We start from the raw sequence: 26,127 nt of genomic DNA on the forward strand, positions 1-26,127 counted from the left end.
GAGCGCCGTTCCGCGCCACTGACCCAATGCGAGTCCGGTTGCGCGCCAGCCAAGAATTAGGATGCCGCATCCGCGCTCACTGTTAAACAAGCCTCTTGTACTAGCGCGGAAGCGTCTACAAAAACGCGGATGTGTCTGAGCTAGCATACTGACTATGTATGTATGAAGCCAATAGGAAGCTCAGCAGAATTCGTGCTGTCCGCTCGGCCTTCACATACAAAGCTGCTGTCAGCTTCGTACGTTCTCTATAGCTGAAGCGCGCATCATCGGTGTGGAAGCTAGAATTAGCGCTGTAATTGAGACGTGTGAGAACGGTTCCTCGTTTGCCATCGCACTGCCTGTTGTATCGTCTGCAAGCGTGAACGACTGGGCTCGCAGGAACAGCGGCGAAATAAAAATCGCTCTAGCGAGCTAATAATGGTTCTTTGCGCGCGGCCCATCATTGAACCTATACGTGCAGCTTCTCCAACGCTCTAAATGAAGTGAGAGAGGACGCAGAAAAAAGAAGCGACCTAGAGAACCTTGCTTTCTTTTTGAGGCATGGAGGGGGTTTGGCGCAAGGCGGGGATGTGTAACGTTGGTAACAAGACGACCGAGCTCGACTCTTCCCAAAAGGGAGCGCGGTGTGGGCGTGTCACGTGGGTAAGGCTGCACGTGGCTTTTAACACCAAGGACGGTGCACGTGGCAGCGAGTAACCACAAATTTTTCAGCGTACATTGCACACAAAAGAAAACGAAAGTGTGTGCGTGGCCACTAAGTGGCTTCGCGAAACATACGTGGCTCCTCAACTCGATATATTAAGCCGCAGCCAGCAAGTTTTATTCGAAGCTGTTAGAGAGACGTTTTCATTTTGAGCTCACTTCGGCATGTATACATGTCCGTTTGCTGTTCTGACTTTCATGCCGCATTTACAGCGCCCTTTTGTGTTTAATAAACATGTAACTCCACTTCGATCCAAACGCGGCCACCGCAGGCGGGATCTAATCCACGTCCTCTAGATTAGCAGTGGAGCGCCCTAAAGCAGTTGAGCCACCGCGGCAGCGAAGAATTGAATTATGTTATCCGGCGTGCAAAATGCTGTACCTATAGCGATTAATTCCCAAGGCTGTGAAACTTATAACTGTTGTTTGTGCGTCGGTACATGCTCTCGAAGGGTCGGAGTTGGCAGCTTCCATGGTGCATCTCGATTGCAAGATTTGAGGCATCATACTGGGCTCTCGGCCAGGTCCTCGCAAGTCTCTTTAGAGGCTGTTTGGGCTGTGATAAGTTCCTCGGATGATTTAAAGCATCGGGGCCGTTGAATCAAGTTACTGCTCCTGTAGTCGAATGGCCTTATGGGTAGCGAGACCACAGTGTTCATCCTCCAAGATAGATGCCTATGTCAAGCAGGCTTAACACCCTCTGCAATCCGAGGCTTCTCGATGCAGCTGTGAATAAAAGGTGTAATATATTCTCGTTTTCTTTTTCTATAACTTCAAAATATTATAAAAATTACTTAATTGCTATTTTTGAATTGTGTCGCAATTGTGCTCTTTTCACCAGTGAGGAGTTAGTTGATGGGGGTGCTATTCTGGTAATTTTACCTCTTTTTACATTTCTCTCCTTTCAGATGTTTTTTCCGCTGCGTTAATTTTTCTTGTTTTATAATTTATTACCAACCTAATGTCCCTTCGAAGTACCTTGCTGAGCGCCAACATGAATCCCTGCACACTTCTATGAGCAAATCGGTGGACGCCCAGTCACCGCAACATACTCAAATGGCACTCCTCCACGGCCATATCTCTTACATAAATTTCCATCGGCTTTCGGTACTTTTCTGAGTAACACAATCAGCGGCTTTTTAAGTTTTGAAGGGACATGGATTCAGAGGAGGTTTGAATTTTCGATGTTCACCGGGCGAGGCCAGATCGACTATGCAAGTCGTCGAAAAAGACATTGTTCGCGCGAGTCAAGGAAACTCTCAGCTTTGTGATATCGACACTTGCGAATACCTTTACCTGGTATCAATATCTAAAGTAACTCTGTGAACAGCGAAACATAATGTGCCTTGTGCTCAGTTTTGAAACCGGAGCTCAGTTCTATACCTAAGCAACTGAGAAAATAATCGACATTAGAGGATAATGTATGCAAATCAACACCTCCTATAGGTATAGGCGGCATGTCGAAAATAGTGATTTTGTTGCATAAATCATACCTTTTGCCGTATAGAAACGATAGGATTAGTTGCGATGTTTTCCCCAGATGAACTGCCTGAAGCTCGTTATCAACTTCCTTCATCAAACCATAGAGGAGGAAACGTTATCGTCATGAGCCTGATTCTCATTTCATGCATGTTTGTCTCCTTCACAAAATTATAGTGGGTAAATCATCAGGGTGATTGTTGAAAAGAATATGGTTCCATAGGCGTGCAAGAATCTGGGCTTTCGATGTGACCCGAAACAGAACGGCGAACCTAAGCCCTCTTCTAAGCATGTGGGAAATTGGTAAGAAGAGAGTTGACATTATGAAGTTGTCAAACTGATCTGCTGAGATCACAGGAATTGAAAATCGTCACATGCGCTTCGCCCGTCATTTGAAGACAGAAAATGCAAACAGCGCCGACGAGAATCCAGAACTGCTGCTGTAACAGTATAGGGAAACATAGAATAGGCATTCATTCCCATCTTCCTGGAGTCCACGCCTGGGCGTTGTCAAGCGTTGATCTCAAAAAAGGGTTTCGTGTGAAGTACTGACGGAGTTACGTTATGAAAGGCTGTTTTTGAAATTGGTGCCCCATGTTTTAATACAAAGGCATAATATTACCGGTAACACCACGCAGTTTGTTATCGGCAGTTTATTACCTGACTTGGATAATTTTGCTGTGGGAATAAATTGTGTCCTAATATGGTCGTAAACGTTGCTTGTTCACGTCTAAAATCTGTGACACTGCCTTCCCATTGAGGCCATGCGCAAGCTTTAGGGCGGAAAAAAAATTTAAGTCGCAAAACCGAAATATAATATCGTTTTAATCACAATCATGCGTTTAAACTTTGTTCCCCCTTTTTCCACCTTCCCGTCCTTTCGTACCCCTACTCCTTGTGGACAATCAACGTGAGGTCCGTTTGCCTACATCTCTCCTTCCTTTCTCCTGGCACCGCCCTTATCAGGCCCATCGACATTCGCAGTTCTCTATTATCTAATGCACTGCACCACATAGCGCTTTTTTCTCCCCTGTTGTCCAGTGCGCAGTTGCCGGCCGAGGAATGAGGGGAGTGGCTCAGGCACATGACCTTTCTACAGGCTTTTCATTAATCATATATCTTCAATGCGCTGATGATTTTTGGCAGTAAAAGTCAATAATACAATTGGTACTTAGGGCTCCTGTTTAACCCTTATGTGTCATACATGGCTTGAACTTGAGGGAATTCTGTAAACCAGGGCATATCACAAGGTTGGAAAACGCGATAAATGACGATGCGGTGACCACCTACCATCTATAACACCGTTAAACTACCAAAAACTAACTGATGAAAAGGGGAACAGCGGCATGAGAGCAGATAAGCATCTCGCCCCGCTGCTAGTGATTCGCATTCTCGTGTCTACACGGAGCCGCTGGTCAAGTCTCTGTCATTTCGGCTTAGGTTTTGCCCGCCATTGTACATCAACAGTATTGTCCTGCCTTAAGCTTGGCGAGACGCAACACATTTCGCATCATCAACACAACATTGTCTTGCCGCTCGGTCGTGAGCCATATTTCACGACTATAAGAATGCTCACTGTTTATTTGTGTCAGTACACCCTCAATTACCTGTCGTAATAAATCAGCACAAGGTGCCACATTCCATCAATCGCATTCGAAACGAGCGAGGCTTTTTCTGTTCAAGACTCGTTTAAAGTGACTTCCTTTCGCAGCTCTCATTTCTGCCTATTCGCCATCTGTCATTAGCATTTACCTGATGCAAGAAAATCTTTTAAAAATGCCTGTTGCACTGATTTGTCCTTTTACTCCTCGATGCCTTGTCCTTCACGAAAGCACGGCAGCAGTCGCAGTGAACGGGGCGCAGTTGAAATGCATAACACGTACAAAACGGACGCGAATGCCAATGAATAGGAAAACGCCCTTAACGGCACCCATTGATGCTGCCGACTAGGGCGCCTATATATGCGTCTTGTCAGGCTTTAAATCTCGCGGGAAGCCTGGGCTAAAAGAAACAAGGCTACCCACGACGAGGTGAATAGAGAATGGCAAAAAAATTTCTATCCTTGCAAGAATAACACCGCACAGCGTATCGTGTTTGCGCGTTCCTTAAGATGAGGTTTTGTTGTCCATGACGGAAAAGAAACAAAAAAAGCTTGCCAGGCGCGCAGTAATTCACTGCGTAATATGTCGAATTCTTGTTCTTTTTATTTATTTTTTTTTTTTACGAAATGAACTATTGAGGGAAACGGAGCATACTTAATCACCGAGTAACAAACACACATGAACCATTTCAAGCCGACATTCATAACGAACTACGGGGAAAAAGTGTGCATTTGTCCAACGATCGATTAGTAACAAGACGTTATAAGTATTATATGGCCTAACATTCTTGCTTGATAAACTCGTGTAGATTATAGATGATTTATTACTCAACATGCATAGCACGCTAGCGCCAGTCTGCATGTGTTTGCTGCTCTCCCGCCGCCATTTTTATAGTACCACCAGTAGATGCCACCTCCGCAGTTGCTCGGACGCTCGATGTCGCAGTAATATCGCGGAGATGAACGTGCGACGAATTCACCTAACCTTCGAATCTATCGGGCGTGCGTGCGCGGAAAAATTCAGAGGGAGCCCGCGCACGGGGAGCTTGCTGCCAACGGATGCCAAGAAAGCGCGCGTGAGCTGGAGCGCGCTGATAACCGGCTCCGACGCCGCCGACTGAGCGACGTCCCGCCACAAAACGAAGAGCGCGCGCATGCCAGTCCAGTAGCGAATGATTCTCGTAGGGTGTGAGGATGGGCGATAAAAGTTCGCAACTTCATACATCCCATCATTAACAGCCCTTATAGGCCGCGCAAACGTGAAAACCTTGTAGACTTGTCGACAAAAGTGGCATTACGGTATAACTAAACTTAGCAAGTTAGGGTTACTTCATCAAAAGGAAATTTGCCTGTGTTCGAACACTTGGGAACGTACGGGAAATGAATATAAAACTTCGAAATTATTCCTTTGCGCGCTGATGTTGCAGAGCAAATGCTAATGTTTCAGGTTGCTTCGTTATATATGGGGTGTAGGGAGGGAAGTGACCATTTTCTAGTGAGTGACTTTACGGCGCTCTCTTGTGTTGCAGCGCACAGTGTGCTTTGAGAAATATGTTAGCAACGGTGCATTGTGCAATACTGGAAGTTTTGCTATCAACTGGGATAGCAAATAAGCCAACAACATTTGCACAGCACTTACCTCCCTTGATGTGCGGGACGTTGCAAGTTTTAGGTGTTAACGAAAAACGCATCGTTTTGTGACAGGACAAGGAAGACGAGGACAGTACAGAACAATAACTTACAACTGCGTGGAATCGTGCTAGGAGATGTACGAGATGTTAAGCGAAGCTCGAAGACGCGGATTCAATGCCGGCCTCTGCGGCCGCGCTTCGGTGGAGGCGGAACGCTCCTGTGTGCTGTGCGATGAAAATGCATGCACGTTAAAGAACCCCGGGTGGCGGAAATTAATCCAGAGCCCTCCACAATAGCATGCGTGTTATTTTAGGAAGTTAAATTCTGTATACCATACCACACCGAAATAACCCAAGGCTGCGTGGATCCGCAAAATAGTTGCTGGCAGGTTAGTTGTAGGGAAGCGATTTATCTGTGTTCCTCAGAATATCGCGTCAGGAAACGATCTCGCGATTACACATCCCTTCATGTATACTGCACTGCCGCATTCAGCCCAATGAAGGCAGCGTGTGCCAACGGCGAGCGTTACATTGCGAATGGATACATCATAAGTAAGACACTGTAGCACAGCCCACTAATAGCCGCATTGGAGCACCGCAAAATCCAACTCCTTACGATGGGGAAGCGTTTACATTATCTGCGGGAATGCAGTAAATGTAATCACAGAGCGTTAGTAAATGTTTAAGGTATGTGAGAGGCAGACTGCTTAAAATATACGACAGTAATTTCGAGATCCATATTGCTTTGCGTCTACATTCACGACCAGCAGTACTTCGAATCAACTATTAACAACCACAACCGCCTGTACGCATTGTCCGCTTTCCATCATAACCCAGTCATCTATCTTGTAAAAAAAATGTAATTGAAGCATAATTTATGCCTGAAACTAGAGCTATAAGAACACCTTTATTTCTCTGTAACATACTTCCTCTCTGCCTCAAATTAATTGCATCCATTGCCGTAGCCGATATATTGAAGAAGCGACTTACACATTCGATTTTGCGGAAAAATCAATCAAGCAGATTTTCCTTTTGACCTACCGATAATTGCTGACCAATGTCTGGCTTTGTGATGGTGGAAAACGAAAAAACGAAATACAAGAAAAAAAATTTAATGCTGCCACTCACGATTCATTGTCCTCTGGTGGGAAGGGAAAAATTCCTTCTCTACCGTAGCCGGCAAATAGCGCTCGACAGCGACGGTCCACGATCGACTTGGCCCAAGGGCCAGGGGTTTGCCATCCAGGGCATAGAACGCGTCAACCGCAGCGTTGCAAACGTCCTCCGCGCGTTCGCACTCGGGCAATGGTGGACGAGCGCGCGGCCAAAACTGCCGCTGCTGGCAACGAGCGGAACACCGCCCCCTCCCTCTCGCTCTCTTTTTCCTCCTCCCCGTGAAAAAGACTGGAGTTTCGCGCGCTAGAGCGACCGCCAACAGCAAAGCAGCAGCAGCAGCAGCAGCGGTGTGTCTGTAACAGCGGAAACGGAAGCACCGGTCTTCCGCTTTCTTCCTGTTTATCTTAGCCTCGATGGCAGGACTTCGCAGTAAGTGCCAAGGACGTTTTCGCGATGGGCCGCGACCAAGACGAGCTCGCGCGAAAAAGAGAGAAATCGCGGTTTCGTCATATCTTCGGTCCGCCTGGCTTGCAAGCAGTCCCAGCTCGGAGGGGAAGAGAGCCAGTGCGTTTTCGGTGTGACTCCTCGGGAACGGAAGAGAAAACGAGAAACCGTCTCGGTATTCTTTCTTGTTGTCCTCTTTCGCCAGAAAAGGAACGAGGTCGATGGAATGTGATCGCTGCCTCGGACACGTTCATGTTTAGTATGACAGAGTACACCGTTTTGTAACGCACCCGCACAGAGTGTTCGGTAATGAAGCCGGGTGTGCGTGAGAACAATGCAAGCACGTGTAGCATTCGCGTGGCGTTAGTGCCTTCGCGCGCGGCTGTCCAACTGGTGGTACAAAAATTCCTCAATCGTCTGTGCACTGGAAAACTTATGGTTCGCGAACTGGTCAAAACGGGCTACTAGTAAAAACGATGGGGCAGTGCGATGGAATTTGAGTCCTCAGCTGCATATCTTTTGTTTGCGTCAGTTTCACTCAGTCAGCACTTCACCCAACACTCATAGGTAATTGAGATAAAATGTTCCAGCTGGGCCAAAGAAGCCAGTTTTGAATTTTCCTCCTGCGTATGGCACTGTTTTACTGGTCACGTGACCATCATCACGTTATAACTGTATCGACCAATGAGCGCAGGGAGTTTAGCGCAGCCATATGGAAATGCTCAGTCGTGATCACTTCTCGGCGAGCTGACACACCCGTTACTCCAGAATGAGAGCACACATAGAAACACATAGCGGTATGTGCCTCCGTTACTCAGTATAGGAGAAGCAGTACCGTTTGCCACGTGAATCAAAATATCTATACAGATGAATCAGCTACGTCGAACATTTTGTCTCCATGCTGTTCAACCTGCGCAGGAAGACAACTCCGGGCAGCTGGCTCAGACATACGGAGTTAATACACAAACTGGCACAGAGATCTACACTGCTTCGCTATCTCTATATCATCACTATCATTGTCACTAGCTGCATCATTCGTTGTCTTGCAACTATTATCCCCACGCTAGAGATGAGTAATTGTGATTCTGACGAGCCCGGTGTGGCCTAATGATTTACGTGCTCGGCTGAGGAGCAGAGGGATACTGTTTCGATTCTTGGAAGAGGCAGATTTTTTGTTTTAACTGTGAATTCGGGCAAACATTTCTTGCGGACATTTCTGCAGCCAATGGGACTAGAAAGACTTTCGCCACAAAAGTTTCGAGAACAGTGCAGAATCTGCAGTGGAGAAATGCGAAAGCCTGAGCGTTGCTGCTGCACGCGATACATCGCGCGCCTCTTGTCGAATACAACCAGCGTTGCGTTGAACGCATCAAAGTTCACCGGCGTTCTATAATTGGTTTACAGGAAAGTAAAGGCGCAGTATCTGTTACTCACGGAATCTCGCTGACACATTTCGCGGGCAAATCTCGCCATTGCGAGATTTTTACCGTGAGCCCAGACAGGCTTTCGCCTTAAAACCATGCCTCAAGTGCAGCGCGTACACGGGTATTTTGTTAGTGAGGACGCATATCTGCCCGCTCCTGCCTATTTTCCCAGCTATGAGCAACCACGGCAAGTGATGTACACGCGAAGAACGACCTTTTCGCAGCAGTCGATGTGTAACAGATTACGCTTTGCGCCGACCTGTCTGCAACAACTGACCTCGATGTACTTACACCGCAGAGGAGTCATGCGCAATTTGTCTTCATTTCCTGCTCGGATGGGTGCGAGATGACCGCTTAGTCACTCTCGCTACATATGAGACTCCTTTCCACACCGAGGTGGATCTGCACGATTAAGCACTTTATTCACAATTGTCATGTGTTAATACCGAAACCCCCTCGTTGAGGTGGTCCGCCGGTCTGCGCAGCTCCAGTCTAAACGACCAAATTCTGGGCCGTCCAGAAGGCCCTCGAGGCGGCAGACAAAATGTCGACGTTCCTATGCGGGGTCGCGAACCCCTGCCGGAACCTAAATAAACTTATTGCTCACACACTCTTCGACTTCAGGATGTTCTCGCCAGTGTCCTCCTTATTTGTGTTTTAATTAAGGATAAGCGTTTTCAATCACAGCACAAATGTATTGGATCAAACCAATATTACAAAAACAACAACAGCAGGGACGGCAGAAGGACAGGTGAAGCAAATAAGCGGTTGGATAGAACACGGACACTGCCACTGTCCTGTCCATGTTTCCAGCTCTTTATGGCAGGGGGACGACTCCTTGCATCATAAAAGAACTAAAACTAGACGTAATGGCAAAAACATGCACAGTTCGCAGTGCTAGGGTTCGGGTTTTGTACGTTAATTGCGCGTGTATAGCGGGGTGCGCATTGAGGAAAAACAGTCCTGCAAAGGATGTTCAAAACATATTATATCAATGAGAGCTCTTGTTGTGTCCGGAGGCTCGGATATTAAGTGTGTCAGAGGACTTACATTCGTTCTTTCTTTTTTTTTTTTTTTTCGTCAGTAGCGCGAGGCTCATTTTATAGCCATCTCGAAACATACGGCGAACCTCGCCGTGTAATGACTATTGTGCTTAATGTCAAGACATTTACACACATCACTTGCAGAACTTTCATATGCACAAGTTTATACTCACGCAAAATACGTGCCTAAATATTTACTCCTTGATCATTTTATCAGGGGTGATCTATTTAGAAGGGCGCGAAGACACAGCGCTGGTCCTGCGAAAAATTAGCGAAGGCATAATTCAACCTGAAACGCGGATTTGACGCCACGTGCCCACGTTTGAGCAGAGCTATAGCTTTCCTCTTCCTAGTCGAAGCTGTCCTTCCTGTCTGATATGCGACATAGCGGCAGAAGCTCGTCAAGCATCTAGAATGAAACGCGCATCGCCTCCGCAATTGTGTCGACATCCCGCTCCTGCTCCAGCACCGAACAATCTGCGCCGAAATCAAACCGCGCAGCACCGTGAGTGAAGTATATGGCGAGGACGCAAAGTGAATTGATCAGCCTGTGCGAATTGCGGGAGTTGCATATCGACACTAGTCGGCTGAGAGTGTTCAGGAAGTTACGCACGCACGTACGTTTTCGAAGCGCGTAGGCCTGCCGACCTCTGCCCCCTAACGGCAGCTAAATGACTTGAGAGCCATTGCAGTGCTCGCACGCCCGGCGATGTGCACGCTACTCAAGAGCCTGCATTATGCCGGCCGAGTACGTTAGCCACACTGGAGAAGAAACTTCCTGAAAATTAAGTGCACTCTCGAGGACTGGCTTTGGAAGAAAAAAAGAAAATAAAATCAGGCAAGCAGACGCAGAAAGCCGGAGTGCGACATACTGGCTAAGTGACAATTCTAGAGCTTTGCCTCTTCTGGATTTCTTTCTTTTTTAACTGCTGCAAGTAGTAGACACCAGGAAACACTGAACGCAGAGGACGAACTACAAGGTCATCAAGTGGAATAGCGACATCTTCGAATTTCTTTGCGTCGCACGCGTCTCCAAAGACCTTCGGGATCACCGCATCCTTCGCACGGCGTCAACCGGTGCGATCTTCGGAAGCGACCTTCTCCCATGGTACACGTGACTGATCGCTTTTATAACACCGTCGTTTACTCCCGCGCACTGCGCGACAGCAATGCCCAAAAATACAACCACGCATAACGCGCAGAAAAGCAAGATATGTGAACTGGGAAACGTATCGACAACCTTAGATATGTGGATGATACCACTTTAATGGCAGAAAGTGAAGTGGAACTCAAGAGACTTCTGACGCGCGTACAAGAAGAGAGTGAGAAGTTTGGGCTTAAACTGAACATTAAAAAGACTAAGATCATGGCGTCTTGCCCTATCAAGTCCTGGACCATCAAGGGACAAGAAGTGGAAGCTGTGACAGATTTTCTTTTCCTGGGCTCCAAGATTACCCCGGAAGGAGAGTGCAGCCATGAAATTAGGAGACGCCTGCTTCTGGAAAAGAGAGCCATGGCTAGCCTTGAGTAAAGAGCAGAGACATTACGCTGCCAACCAAGATCCGTATAACTCGTGCTATGGTCTTTCCAGTTGCGATGTATGGATGCGAGAGTTAGACTGTGAAGAAGGCTGACCGCCGAAGAATTGACGCGTTTGAATTGTGGTGCTGGCGGAGACTCTTGAGAGTTCCTTGGACTGCCAGAAGATCAAATCAGTCGGTATTGTCGACCACAAACCCTGACTGCTCATTAGAGGGTCAAATTCTAAAGTTAAAGCTCAACTACTTTGGTCATCTGATGAGAAGAGAGGAGTCGCTGGAGAAAGATTTGATGTTGGGAAAGGTTGAGGGTCACCGGAGAAGGGGTAGGCAGCGAACGCGATGGTTAGATGGCATCCTCGAGGCGCTGCAGATGAAGTTGTGTGATGTTAGAAAGATAGTGAGAAACCGGAAAGCGTGGCGTGATATGGTCCATAGGGTCACGAAGAGTCGGACACGACTGAACTGAACTGAAGAGATCGAAATCTGACATTTCGCCGAAGACACGGGGCAGACGCAAAGCAAGCGCATACAATAGCACATTGCACGTCTCCGAGGTTCCCAATGCCACCGGCAATGATAAATTGCCGTCGCACCAGTAGCACCGAAAGTGAGTTGGGCCAGTTCTCCGTTTGTAATGCTTGTGAACTGGCCTGAAATACTGTTTTCTAGGTATTTTGCCATCGCGGTCGAGGATGAAAAGTTTTAACCCTCGTTTTTATCACTTGACCTCCTTGCATGAGTGTGCGAGGTTGGATCGTCACTTAATGGACCGCTTTTTCGAACAGTATGCTTAGTGATCTGTAGATGATGATGATGACAGCGATGATCACCATCTTTCTACCGCCCCCCCTGGTGCAGCTAAGTGGCAGTTTTTGTTTTCTTTGAGGAATTGCGCACTACAGTATGAATCAGACCCGAGAAAACAGGACGACCAACGTACGTGTTTCCTCAGGTCTGTTTCATACTGTAGCACGCGATTTGTCAAAACGTTCAACCAACTAGCCCCCATCGCTGCTATGCTTAAGTGGCAGTCTTTCCCTAAATCATGAATTCAGATGTTTACTATTACCTATGAGAATTTTGAGCGTTTTATAGTGATTTTATAAAAGTTATTACGGCTTCGGACACATATAGGTTCTATGCTTTCCTTGCTTCACAGGTGAAAATCATGGGGTCTAATAATGGTCGTTTGATCCTCTTTTGTAATCCTACTTGAACAGTAGGCGTTGTCGATCGTTATTACAAAACTGAAGCAGCATTAGCGATTGAAGGATCTTGCGATAATGCAATGACTCAGTGTTTTCGGTCCGCGATCTGCTGCAACAGCTTGAAATTGCGTCTGACGTTGCGGATCTTGGATACACGCCACGACGTAAGACAGCTGGTTATCCCTGGTAATGCTGCAGCGTCTTAAAAAAAGAGTCCTTCATATCGCTTTTCATTTTCCCGCTAGAACAATTGTTTCTGTATTGTGCTGAGCTTCAGGAGGCACAGCCTTCACGCGCCTCAACTCTCAGCGCTGCAATCAGCTCGACACAACCATGATTACGCTCTATCAAAAGTACACGATCGAAACGTTTCGTTAGGCAGCGCCATTCGGCGCTTGAGAGGATAAGCTTCGTGACAACGCACGTAACTACGTCATTATCGGCACATCTGTACGTCAGTGCTGTGCAGAATTTTGCCATGATGATAGTGACAACCTCTATCAGTTACCTTTTTTTATTTGTCCGTTGATTTCCCTTGCATCCACTTCTCTCCGTGATGATTACCGCCACGCATCTTCGGTCAGACAAGCAGAGCACCGCGGGATTCGTTTGCTCAGCACCGGAGCCGGATTAATGCTGTCCTCCGAGGAAATCCGACCCGGGCTCCAAGATGCAAACAAGCCCATGAACGTTCTTTATAGACGCAGAGGTCAGCCGACAAAACAGGTCGGCAGCATCAAGGAGCCAGGACCGACATCTGCGGCCACTGTGTAAAGTGAACGACCGTACATGTATGAGATAAAAGTAATCAAGATGTTTCTCTTTTTGTAGCTTTTCTTTTCTTTTTAGCCTTTACCGCTCGCAGACGATCTCGCGCATGTCCACGAGAATACCCTTCTCCCGTTTGTTTTCCCCTTGTGACTTCGCAGAGTTTGCGTCATTTTTTTTATGCGAATAATTCGATGGTCGATGGCACGATCAGCCTGAATTGACCGTGAAATCCGCGCCAGAATATTTCAAGCGGTGTTTTAATATGCGCGTCCCATAGAGGTTTCTATATTATTTAGAGGGATTGATCAAGGCGCTACGCTTCATCCACTTTGGAGAGACGCAGGAATGCTGGAAAAATTAGGTATCGCGTGTGCTGGACTATTTTCGGGCACAAAACAGGGTGCGGTAGATACAAAACTATTCGTTTCGAGCCAAACCTCGAAAAGATGTGTAAGTTGAGTACCATCCTAACACTCCTGTTGACTTTCACCGAATAAATTAAAAACACACAATTGAAATAACTTAATATCAGTACAAATGACAGCATCAAGACACAGCTACCGACTCCGTGGCAGAATCTGTGTTGTCGGTCCAAAACCAACCGATCACGATAAATGTAATACCCTCCTTTGGAAGGCCATTAGGGGTAACCAGAACAAATAATTAACCCCGTCTCCCATACATTCCCGCGGTGGATGAAGTAGTTTGCAAATGACAGCTCAAGAGATTTTACAATTTTACAATCTTAAAGAGGAGGAAAGTATGAAACTAGCTCGTCAGTGATGGTAAGTCTTTTTATGTTAGCATTTAAATTGGTGACATAATCGCCGAGCAAAATGTTGCAAACGTTCAGCCCTCTCTGATGTGCACCGCACCTGCCAGGCATCGCTGTGATGTCATGTATAGAGGCACTAAGTTTGCAACGAAGAAACAAGCACATAAATGAAGGGGAAATGAGGGTGCTCGTTAAAATACATGAAGGAAAGAAACCAAGAGTCGGCGAGGCTAAGGAAAGCATTGGGGATTGTACTTTGTCTTTCTTTTTATTTTACTTCGATAATCACATAAATTAGTAATGTAATCTGTTTAGGGGTAAGAGAATTAAACACAAAGTAGAAGAAAAAAACAACGTGCCGATGGTGGGAACCGAACCCACGACCTCCGAATATCGCGCCCGGTGCTCTTCCAACTGAGCTACATCGGCCGATGTCCCCCCTGCTACTTTCTTGGGTATTAATGTTGTATGTATACTAACCTTGAGAGTGTTCACCAGCGCCACCCTTAGCCATAGCGGTGGACGTGGAACGTCCTGTGTTACCGCCAGCGTCACGTAGAACGTGATCAAGAGCGAGGGCGAAAGCTGTGCTAGAACCCTCTTACGCTACCTATGGCTGTTGCTTGGAGGAAGAAAACCAACGCCAACGAAAGAATGACTCTCGAATCGTTGTCTAGCGTCACTGGACGACGCACGGATGCTTGTGGGAGACACCGACGAAAATTTGAAAATTCGGGACAATGACGCCACCGCAAGTTTCTCTGCACTTCTCTGACGCGTTGAGGAGAAGCCCGAGCTTCGCCACTGTTTTAATCGGCGATTACGAAATCATTTTAAATGCTAGAGCCAAACTGGTCGTCATACTTTATCGACAAGCTTGTTATACATAAGAATATATCGTATTCTGTGAATACTCTCGAAGTTCGTTATTGTGTATGGGATTCCCTGAAAATTAATAACATGAATAACTCGGTTTCTTCGCAAGGTTTTTTCGGCCCCGGCTGCTTGAACGGTGGAGCACTCGCTGAAACGTTGCAACAAACGAAGCAGAGGCTCTAGCAATGTCCAATGTGCGCGTTTCGTGTGGCTCGAACCTGATCGCAGCTCGTTCTCTTCTTTTCCGTTCAGAAAGAGAGAACGCTGCCTGGAGGCAAGATGGGGAGCGATATGAGGGAGTGCTTCTAGAACAGCGCGCGACTGTTAATGAGCACGGGCCAGTCGCCGCCGTCGTCGCGGTGGCATGGACCATCGCCCTGCGGCGGCGGAGGACGTGCAAGAAGGCTGCGTCAGCGCGGGATCTGGGCAAAGATCGCCGGGCGATCAAGGCCGCTTCTCCTTGACCTATAAGACCCGAGACACGGGGCCCGTGAGCTTAGGAGGAGGAGCAAGCACCCGTGACGGTTGTGCACCTCCTCGGGAGTACACTGCACGGTTCTTAGCCACTGGGACAATCATGAGGGCGTAGCTTATCCCCTAAGCCGCTCCGGGAGGAATGCTGGCCATGGCCAGCAAAAACAGCGCACGACATGATTCGATCTCATTCAAGCGTAAACTAAGGTCGCAAGCTCCTAAAGACTCCTCTGTGAGTGTACTCCACACGCAGGTATTAATGAAGTAATTAATATGCCCCGTTGACCAGTCAAAATTAGTTCTGCATGAATACCTAGTGGTTGAGCAGAGTCGCACGCACTGTCGATTCTTCACGTATGCAAGAACTATCGCTCAATATATTCTTTGGCAGATTAGTGGATTGAACGACCGACATTTATTCATCCATCTATAAGTTGGCAATCCAGAAGGTCAACTGCCAAATATAGGTGCGCGGGACTTCATAATGATAACTTGAATTCCAAGCTGCCGAAGGTGAAAGCGGGTGTCTTCCTGGCACGACAACTGTGGCATCCATGCGCTTTTTTATTATTGCATAGCGATCGCAATAAAAGGGGGGTGGGGGGAGAGAAAATAGAGAGAACACCAGTGTACGAAAAATGGAACCCTCCAAATGGCCGCCGCCCATACGAATGACTGCAAAATTTTCGGCGTGCAAAAATCAGAAAAAAAAAAAAACGACGCTACCTGTCTACGAAAGCCTGCAACACCCCTGTTTGTCGACGCGCTTGCGGTCGACTTAAGTAGTACCAACGTGGTTGCCCATGTATACCGAGAGCCTCGGCACGTGACCGGCATTTATGGCAGTGGCCAAAGCAAAGGGGTAACTGCGTGACATATAACGCAACAACGGCTGTGCCGCGTCGTGCCGTGCATTTCAGCACGCAGTTCTTGCCTCCCCTCCATCGCACACGCAAAGACAGAGATTAATGGAGAATATGTCCGGCTTCTACGCGCGATAGAGCTGGCGCCGTGGCGCAGCTATGCGGTTTGGCGCAGAACCGGTACACTACACACGCACTGCCTATTGTAAAATCAGCGGGCATTATCACTCGGACCCCCAGGTGGTCGGCTGAGGAAACACCGGTAGCGCTGCCATAGCGTTTGGCACGAGGCGGTGTCTCCGGTTCAATCCGTTTGAGGCGTTCTCTGAATTTGTCTCTCTTCCATCGCCTGCCCCGATGATAAAGGAGCGTCCGGCTGAACGTTTATTAAACGCACGGTAGCGTTGCTTGCATCGATATCAATAGAAACCGTCCACCGATCCGCAAACGGCAGGAAACTGATGCCATCTGATCGGAAGTGGAATCCTTCTCAAATGCTGTGCTCGCTTGCGACCGGTTGGCGCCTACATGATGCTCTATGATGATATCCCAATAAACTAAACGCTTACCAAACGCAGAGTTCAAACGTGTTTGTGATGCCGGCCTCTAATTGGCTGATGCCAAGCATTGACTCCCACAACAATTGCATGCTGCAAGCTTCCAAATACCACAGGACTGCGTAGCGAAGTATTGTGATGTTACATGACATGTACATTTATAGCGGCAAACCCAAAGAAGAACAAAAGCGTCAGTGCATTACTTGCTAGTATCGATCTCGTCCGATATTTGCATACGATTCGCAGACTGTGTCATTGCATGTAATGAAGTGCAGAAGTACAGCTACTAGATGCACGCTCCACACGACAATGAACGTTTCCGGTTGTTAAAAAATACTCGCTTTGTTCTGATATCCGAATAATTTGAATTAAAAAGAAATCGCTCTCATATTGTTACGTGGCGACCAGCAAGAGAGCGGCACAACATGGTGACATGGTGAAGGATGATTTAATGGCTGGCCTAGCGCGAGTGCTCCTCTCGCGCCACTGCCTATCTTCTTCTTCGCAACAATATTACGCGCTAGTCCACTATCAATTATAATTTAATCACTTTTGGTTTCTTAGGGTAGACCACTTGCAATGGTTACTTATTTATGTAGCAAAAGCTACATAGGCCAGTCAGCGGCGCATTTCGGATAAGCTTCGCTAGTCACTACTGGGCATGCGCCGTAATCATGGCAACTAGTTGCTCCGAGCCATGTAAGAAGAAAAGAGAAAGAAGAGGGAGGAGAAGACGAAGAAGCCGGTCAAACGGAGCAGGAAGATTTGGAAGACGCCAAGAAGACGCGTAGAATCATCGATGGCACCATACTGTTTGCAACCAGTGCAGCGGCGACGAGAACATTCGCGTCGGGCTTTGTGAACAATCCGTTTGGCCTTCGCTACGCATATGCAGGTTTAACCGAGTTAAACTTCCCTCACTTTCTATTTTTTTTTTTTTTTCAGAATTCTCTTTATATTACGTGACGCGCCCGGTATAAATCTGGCCTCAGTCTGTTGAAAAGTGGGCAGCGTGGCGTGCGCGTTATCAGGTTCTCCTGACTATCGCGGTGAACCGGAATAGTAACGCGGAAAATGGAGCACAAAGGCGAGATGCCGCAACGGTTGGCACCGAGACAGCCACTCGACCGCCCTAATGGTTACTCTCTTCGCTATTTCGGTGAGACCGCGTTTGAAATGGAAGCGCATAACGCCCGGCGAGAGTCTCCAACAGGAACTGGCCGACGCACTTAGACGGGGAGGTATTGTTGAACGCACAATACATATTCAAATGGGGCGGCTCATTTTCTCGCAAAAACAATGGCGCCCTCTAACAATGCCAAGGTCTCCGCAAGGACGAACTGTGGCGTTTACGTAAGCTGCTACATTGTGATTATCTCGTCTCGCTTCTTTACGCACCTCTTTCAGCCCATAATTTCACGCCAAGCTCAGTTGCTTCATGCGGAAGAACTGCAGGATGAACAGACGTTTCCAGGATCATGAGATCCGGGTATGCGCTTAAGCGGTATCAAAAGAAAAAAAAAAAAGAACAGAGACAGCTGCGAAACGTATACGGCGAAACTGCGGCGGAATACCATCCCGTGCACCCTGCCTAGGCGGTGCCTATAATAGCGTATGAAAAACCGCCGCACTCGCGCCAGTGAGCATCCATTCGTACACGTCTAAATGACCGCGGGTGCCTGTCCTTTGTAGAGCCGCGCAATGCACTACGGCTTCCGACACGCGCGACAAGCGGTTCAATGTCCTCATTACGAAGACGCAAGGACGTCTGCCGCGTCGACGTTATAACGAGGACTGAAAACGCGGCCGACCCAATGGACGCCGACGTGCTCGATCAGGCGGTTGTCGCTCAGTGGGAGGCACGCGACATTCCGTGCAAGCTCCCGCCAGGTCGTACAGCTGCGCTTCGATAATAAGAGCAGCGCGCTTCAATAGCCAGTACCTGAACCGCTTGGTTCGCTGTCCTTCGGACAGAGCATCCGGAAGACAGAACACGAGGGACAGGAATTAAATATGCGGGTAACTGCGATGCGCGGCCCATGGCATATATAGAAAGCAAGCGTTTCCGCCATACTGGCGTGACCGGCGGTGACTTCCCCCAGGCCGCTCTAGTAACGCCCCGCTACTAAGTCATCGCAATGCTAAATCTCTCTAAACTAATCCATGCATCAACCTGCATGACGAAAACTTCAAACGATGTGAGCGACTAGCTTATAGCCGGGCAGGAGTGGGACTCACCCATGCGCATTCCATCTCACACTCAGATTAGAGTGAGGCATCATCGTGCGCGAATAAATGTTATATTATTTTTTTTTTAATTTCAAAAGCGCAGAATGTGTTATTCTGATGCAACAAGAGCCAGGAAGGAATGCGAAAAAAAAAAAAAAAAACATCAAAGGTCGGAGTGAGCCGACAAGAGCGTCCCGGAATCGGTTTTTGTTTGGGTTACTTTTATTTACTTATAAAGGTGCCTGGGCTAAAAGCTAGATAGAATTTTGACTTAGCGCATAGATTCATTACAAGGTAATGCCGGCAAACTTTATAATACAACCACATTCCACGAAAACAATACAAAATATGGAGAATAACAGAGGCATGTACAGTAAAAATTAGGTATTTGGACACTTAAGCCCCATCTTAAGGGTATTAACCGACTGTGGCCTGAGGCCCTATCCAGTTTCACACATGCCCATAAGCATACAGGCCTGAGTTACCGCCTTATGTGAAAGACCGCAATACACACATACGAAGCCCTGCTTGTTCCCAAGCCGTACAAGCATTCATTTGCGGGCATGTCTGCCTCGCAATTCAAGGGTCGGTGTTTCGAGTCGCTCTAAAGCCTGAAATTATCTTAGCGAAAATAATTTTTCTGACAAAGTTAAATCATTTCAGACATGTGGTTCAAATTACACGACACTTAATTCTTTCATTCCACGCACAGCGTCACGTTTAATACGAGCTCTGCGGAGTGCTCGATATTCCCGCACGACGTTTATAGCTTCGACGTTGTGACCAAGTCGATGAATCAGGATTTATTGCCAATGGAAAGTACGTCGGCGTCGACACCGGCTTTTCTGCGACATGCCACCATTATTTCAACCGAAAAACTTTCAGTATCAACATTCCCTTCTCAGATTATTTCAGTATCAAACCTTCTCAGTATCAACATTACCGCGGCTGTCGCGGTGTATACTCACCACGCACCGGCAACGACACGCCTGTGCATGGTTCCTCCTCGCACCAGCAAAGAAAAGACGTTTATCAGTAAGTAAAAACATCATCGGTCAAATGACGGCGTTCTGCCAAGAAGGATATAATATGTGCGCCGTTCAATATTCCGAATGTCGAGTCGTACTACGAGGGACACTGTATTGTGGGAGGTTTCGGGTGGATTTCGACCATTTTCGTGTTCTCTAAAGTGCAGTGACATTTAGCCACAAGTAAATAAGAAAGTCGTAAGTTTTGAAAGTACAGTCGAAGAAGAAAAATTATGCAAGGCTCTTTTCTACACACGGAGCGTTTTCAGGTCAATTTGCGCTAGAAAGCGCGAGAAGCGTCAACATCCTTCTTATCCTGCACTTAGTGCTTCCGCTTGGACGACAGGAACCAAGTGGCTGCAACATATTGAAACATCGTTAATTTTGTTTATCAGTCTCATTATGCACCGAGGGTTAGAGACACTATTTTTGCTTCCATTACTCATCCCACCACAGTTCCTTTCCACGTGCACGGCGACCGAAGCGACGTCATTGAAGGCGCTCGCCAGGAGTCGTGACTTACGAGTGCAACAAATTTCGACCTTCAAGATAGCAAGATGTTTGGCACAAATGTTGCGAAATTCGTTCTCTAACACAGAGAGTATCGCACGGCATGAGATCGGGCATAGCTGCTCACAAGTGTAAGTCGTGGCGTACTAAAATAATGGAAGACAGCTATAATGATCAATGTCTGCGGTCAAGCTTCCAACGACGAGTCTGAAACCGCGTTCAGTTTCTGCATTCCCTTAATCGGCGTCATATTGGGAAGATGATTTGAATTTGTCATTCAACCAGCATATCAGAACCAACGCTATAAGAAAGAAAAAATAATAAGTAAATTGTAAAACTTGCCAGTACTCAGTGGTGCACAGCCAACGACACCGCGTGACGTTTAGGCTGTGCACCCGCATTAGAGCAACACCAGGTGGTGACGTCTGAGCTTGTCTCCATAGCAAAGAGCGCCTGCGTTTATTTGTTGCACAGGGCACCACCCGTCTTCGTGCTGCTGCTAATTGCAAAGCTTCACGCCAGCCAGAAATTGCAGCGTTGCCTCAACGGCAGCCAAGGCAAGGAGGTAGAGATTTGTTCGTTCCCAGAAGAACCGTTGCATGTTTTGCCAGACAGCGTATCGTGGCTGCCTCTGAGATTGCATCGATTCTCGGCGCACCGTCCAGACTGGCTGGCTGCGCCATGCAGAAACTTCACTAACAAACAATGCACAAAAAGGACGTATTGGCTGGAGGTTACGCTCTTGGTGAAGTAAACGAAAAAAAAAAAAAACGACTCAACCGTCACCGAATCGAATACCAAGGCCTCGGTATGACAACGGTGTGTGAGGGAGAAGTCTCCAGTGGCAGAGATAGAGTGCCCGCAATTGCTTCTCCTCGCCAGCATCTCGGGGGGAGGAAATTGCCAGGCGCGATCGCTTTCGATGGCTCGTCACGTATCTATAGCGGCGAAAAATAAAGTTGCATTCGCGCTCGAGGCTGACCTTACCGTGTGGGAGCAGTTTTTCTGCCCAACAATGATCGATGCGCTCGGCCAGAGCGAATAAGAATGTGAGATAGTAGAGACAAAGTAAAAACGTGAGCGGGGATTGTATGAGAAGAGTCCACACGGATGCCTTGGGCTCCCAATACAAGATGGCAGGCGTACCACGAAAGTTCGTGGCCGTAGCCCAAGCCACGATGTAGCTGTTATACACAGCCTGCAAACCGAAGAACCCAGCTTATAATAATTATTTTTTTTTCAAACCCCGTGCACACACTGCTCTCATCAACCGCAGCGGTGAATGACCGATCAGCGGACCATAAAAGACATGCGGCACTTCTTTATAACCACGGCGTCTATGGAGATGAGCCCGAAGCGAAATTAAATCATTACGTTCTGCCAAACTGTGTCCTCGCTACATGATTGTGCTCGCTAAAGAAAAGCGAGAGAGGCTCTAAACAAATCAAGCCAAGAAATCACAAACGCGGTGGCATCTTCGACACAGTTTTCAGTTCTTTGGTATCCAAGGTCTACGACGCTTACATTCCTTATCGCCTCACAGGTAGAATGTTTAAAACCAATTGCTCGCACACACCCGAAAAGTTAAACCAGTTTGTGACCAGTTGCAGGTTCATTTGCGGCCCGTCTGGTCATAGCACCACTAATTAGAGATCTCCACTTAGCATTCAAAAGGGCTGGAAGGGCCAAAATTTCCATTAAATGCTTTCATCATGGAATGATGCGCATTACATCGGTAAACTTGGGTCCATTAAGTGTTTTCGCATTGGAATTATGCCTATTACATCGGTAAGCTTCTATGACCATGTGAAAGTCGCCAACACTCTATAAACAATCTGTAATTGAAAATTTTAATGTCTACTTCCAGTTTCGGCTTTCGGATGGCGAACGAAGGTTCCGGCGTCACAAGTGAGCACGAATTCACTTGATTCACACAAAGGCTGCAATGCAATCGCTGTTTTGCCGTTTTCATTCGCGCCAACTGTTACATCAAACTCCTCCACAAGTCGGAATGACCGCGATTTGAAGAAGGACGATTATACGGCAGCATTTGTTTGCGTTTGCCCCATGTGATTTCATACTCACTTGCGACGGCTCAACCGTCGTTCGATTACTGAAATCGAAAGTAAAATTTCCATTCCATTACAGAAATTCCATTATAATGTATTTTCTCAGCGTAGGCGAATTTCACGCGGAGTTACATATTTCGCGAACAAAAAGAACCGTACTCTGAGGAAAATTTGGTACCTCTTCCTCACTAATTTATACCCATTGCTTAGTTCGCCTGCGATTTACAACCGCAAAGTGACCTTACACACGCATATGAAAGGCGCATGAACAGGTATTTCCGCTCGATATTGGTTCATAAACATATCTGAACGGTGGCCATCGTGGACTGCAGACGTGTCGTAGGCTCTCATTCTTTTTCTGCCCCAAACCGAGGGAAATAGGAGAGCAGGGTTCGGTGGTACGTGCCCAAAATGTGTAGCTACAAAGACGCCAAACTTAATCCCTTTTTTTTTCCTTTAACTGAGTTGCTAGTTGCGATACAACATCCAGGAATGCAGTCAGAAGAAAGGAAAGCCCAAAAAGGAACCATCAGGCAGCGAGTAGCGGAAACAGCAGGCTTAGGAAACAGCTCAAGGAGAGAAAGGTTACAATGCGGCCTCAGAATTCCGTGACGGTGGGCCACTCACTTGATGCTCGCGCTATTTGCGGTTAATCTGTTCGCGGTCCCGGCCAGGCACGGGACACTCATGCAGGAAGCGACGAGCCGTCGTGGTTCTCCGCAGTCTTTTTCCGTCCCCGGCAGCCGAGGAACAGCACTCGAATATACGCTATACGCTCTGTTTCTCAAAGAAGCAGCCGCGTTGAGGAAAGTTAAGGTTAACATCACCAAATAATATGTCAAAATATCACAGCTATTCTCGCTAGAGAGGGTCAGAGGGGTTGTTAACAGTGGGTGGTGGTGACTGTGGTGAGAAAGTTTGGTGAATGGGTGTCCGGGTGAAGAGGCGTAGAGATGGGAGCAGAGTTTGACCAGAATTCTTTTTTCTTTTTTTTTTATGGTAGCGCCACAGTCTCGCCATTTCGCCGTGCCTGTCCGAAGAACCCTTGCCCTGCCAAAACCCTTGCATTCACGTTATTTCTACAGGTTAAAGCGGGGCTTTATATGTTGGTTGGTAGCTTACGCTATCGGGTCATCGCGAAGGTGGGAGTGAGAACAGAGAGAAAGAGGTGGTGGAGGGCTTCGCACCTCCGCGTGATAGGCTTTCGGCTCATCTCACTTTAGTGGTCAAAAGCGCCCCCTACGGCATAAATAAAGCTGGAACCGTAGAATAAACTATTATGTGCAAAAGCCATGTCTCTACTTTCCAGCCGAACCTAAGCGTAGCCATGCAGATAGCTCTCGCGTAACTCCAGGTTCAACCACAAGCTAAACCACAGCTTTTTTTTTTTTTCTTCAAGAAGAGCAAGGATGAGAATTGGGAAACTTCAGTGATGGGAACTCCGCTGTGATGACAGTCAATAGATATATTACCCGCGCCCACTGCGCTCATATATAGATGCAGCGCCAAGCTGTCACTTCGTATTTTGCTTTAGGTTCGTTGGCTGCTGCTGTCTAGCTTCCAGAAGGCTAACACATTTCAGCGAGGCAAGTCATGGCTTCCACAAATAGTGCACTGCTTCAGCGGGGCGAGCAAGCGCAATCGTACCATCTGCACTTTTTTGAAGGCGTGCTCAGACAGACAGACAGGCCCACTGATGTGAGATTGAATCTTTCTACATCGGCGTAGCGAGGCGCAGTGCTCATGCTCCGTTTCCCCTCAGTCCGAAGTTATTTCCAGTGGATGCAGAACAAAAACGAAAGGGCTGAGGTGGAAATGGACGGTTGATCCGTTCTTTACAATTACGAACGTCTGAGTGCACCCAGAAAACCGGAGATGCTTTTGTCTGTACTCAGAAACGGGTGCTCTCGTAATGCAGGAAAGGACCGGACTTTAAAAAGTCAGGCGCCTCTTTTCAGGTTTGGAGAGTTTAGAACCAAAAAGATAATCCAGTCGAGTGACTAGTGTGAATCGGAATTGGCTAGTAAGAGGTACTTCGCCAGGTTTGCGGAACACTGAAGAGCACCGCCTTATGTCATTGTGTCATTTCAGACCGCGGCAAATGTATCGCCGTTGTATAAAAAAAAGCAGGTATGCAAATAATTCACTGCGCTGTCTACATAAAAAGTGAACAAGGAAGGGGAGGAAATCGTCGACCCGCTACCCGATCTTTCCGAAAAGAGCTCGTTGCTCAGAAGAGGAGTCGTCTTGTCGAAACGTCGGCTAACAGGCGGTTATTCCAGACACTTATTCATTTTGTTCTGCTTCGTCACTGATTCCCAGCAGCAGTTCGTATCCCGCGTCGTTGCCTCGGCTCTGAACAAAGGATTCTTAACGAACAAGCAAAACCGTCCGCCGAAGTGCTTTCTTCTTTGAAACACTAAACGACAAAACATTCATTCATGCAAACTTGATGTGCACCAGCGGAAATACGAGACAAATGGTTGGAGCGAGAAACCGGTGATTATACGAGGCCCATTACGCTAATTCACTCACCACACACTCTCTCTCTCTCTCTCTCTCTCTCTTTCTTTCTTTCTTTCTCCGCCATCCAAGAACTCGAAAGTCGGCAGCCGGTTGTTTGACGACCTGTCCCGCAGAGGCACAAGCTGGCATCCGCGACAGGACGTCCTTGTCAGGCACAATTTCCGCGTACTTCGCGCAGGCGAGTCATTAGGGGACTGCTCGGCAATGACATGGAAGTTGCCTACTGCGCAGAGCTATAAATGTTACAGAGCATGCACCAGCCGAATCGAGAGGTCAATTACGCGTGAGCAGTATCACGCGCTAAAAAAGCAGATCGATCGTTATTGTGCCCACGATAACTGTGGTCGTGCAGAGAACGGCAGCCGCCGGTCAGTCACGGATTGCTTTTTAGGTGAAAACGATTTCGACGAACACTCAGGCCTCTCTGCGCATACATCCGCTTTCGCTAGTGGTCAATGACTAATGGATTTTTCATTGGCCAACAGCAACAGAGCAGGCTATGATCGGGAAACGCATAGTGGAGGGCTGTTCATCAATTCCTACGTCGTGTACACTAGAATCCCAGTACAAGAGTATGTATCTTCCTGTTTTCGTTAAGCCTTTCACCTCAGTTCCCTCATAAGCTTCCACAAGGCTGCATGCGTGTTTTCGGTAGGACAGACAAAAAACAGCCCCTGTGGGAACTGAACACGGTAGTTCTTTTTTTTTTTTCCGGAGGGGTGGGGGAGGGGTGCTCTAGCTGTCACCCTATTGTCTCCCATCCCCGAAACTGCGCGCGCCTGCGGCTATTATGGCGTAGAGGTAAAGTACTCGATCGCTACGTGAATGAAGCAATCAAAGTTCAATTACGGCTTCCCGATCAATAACCGATATTCTTTAAAACCTATTTGATTTATTTGAACAGGGAATGAAACTTGTATACGAACAAGGGATGAATATATTTCGATTTTATTTGATTAACTCCTCTTTTAAAAGACGTACCGTACTTTTGGCGTGACGTCAACCCAGCAACTTCCACGTCATTTTAGCCAATGGAAGTTCTTGCTGTTGAACTGATGTCTGACGGTATCGCGTTAAAAAAGCGAGGAGATGGCGTGATGAAGTTAGCAATTGTACGAAGAAGAGGCAGAAGAGAAGATTTGTTGAAGAAATGAAAAGTGGTGGCGAAGAACATTAAAAACGAAGGCTCGGTAATGTCAATGGCCGTTTTCGCTCTTCGTGTTCGCCTCTCGGTTTCTTTTAAGCGAGACGGCGGGGTATT

At 47.4% G+C, this 26,127-nt stretch overlaps 1 protein-coding gene across 4 annotated transcripts in view; it reads right to left on the reverse strand.

Moving 5' to 3' along the window:
• LOC146197545 (carboxypeptidase D-like) overlaps window positions 1-6,785 on the reverse strand; it is a 45,837-nt gene extending 39,052 nt beyond the window's left edge. For 2 of the 4 annotated variants that reach the window (XM_084599443.1, XM_084599440.1), the window contains exon 1: window positions 6,541-6,784. In XM_084599443.1, coding sequence (XP_084455569.1) covers window positions 6,541-6,547 — 7 coding nt within the window. In that variant the 5' untranslated portion in view covers window positions 6,548-6,784. Of the gene's footprint in view, window positions 1-5,523; window positions 5,638-6,540 lie in introns of all 4 variants that reach the window. The other 2 variants (XM_084599441.1, XM_084599442.1) reach the window with 2 other exon arrangements.
• Between the last annotated feature and the right edge of the window lie 19,342 nt (window positions 6,786-26,127).

Source organism: Amblyomma maculatum, chromosome 3, assembly GCF_055883805.1.
Source record: "Amblyomma maculatum isolate TAMU_Amacu chromosome 3, ASM5588380v1, whole genome shotgun sequence".
NCBI classification, from domain to species: domain Eukaryota; kingdom Metazoa; phylum Arthropoda; class Arachnida; order Ixodida; family Ixodidae; genus Amblyomma; species Amblyomma maculatum.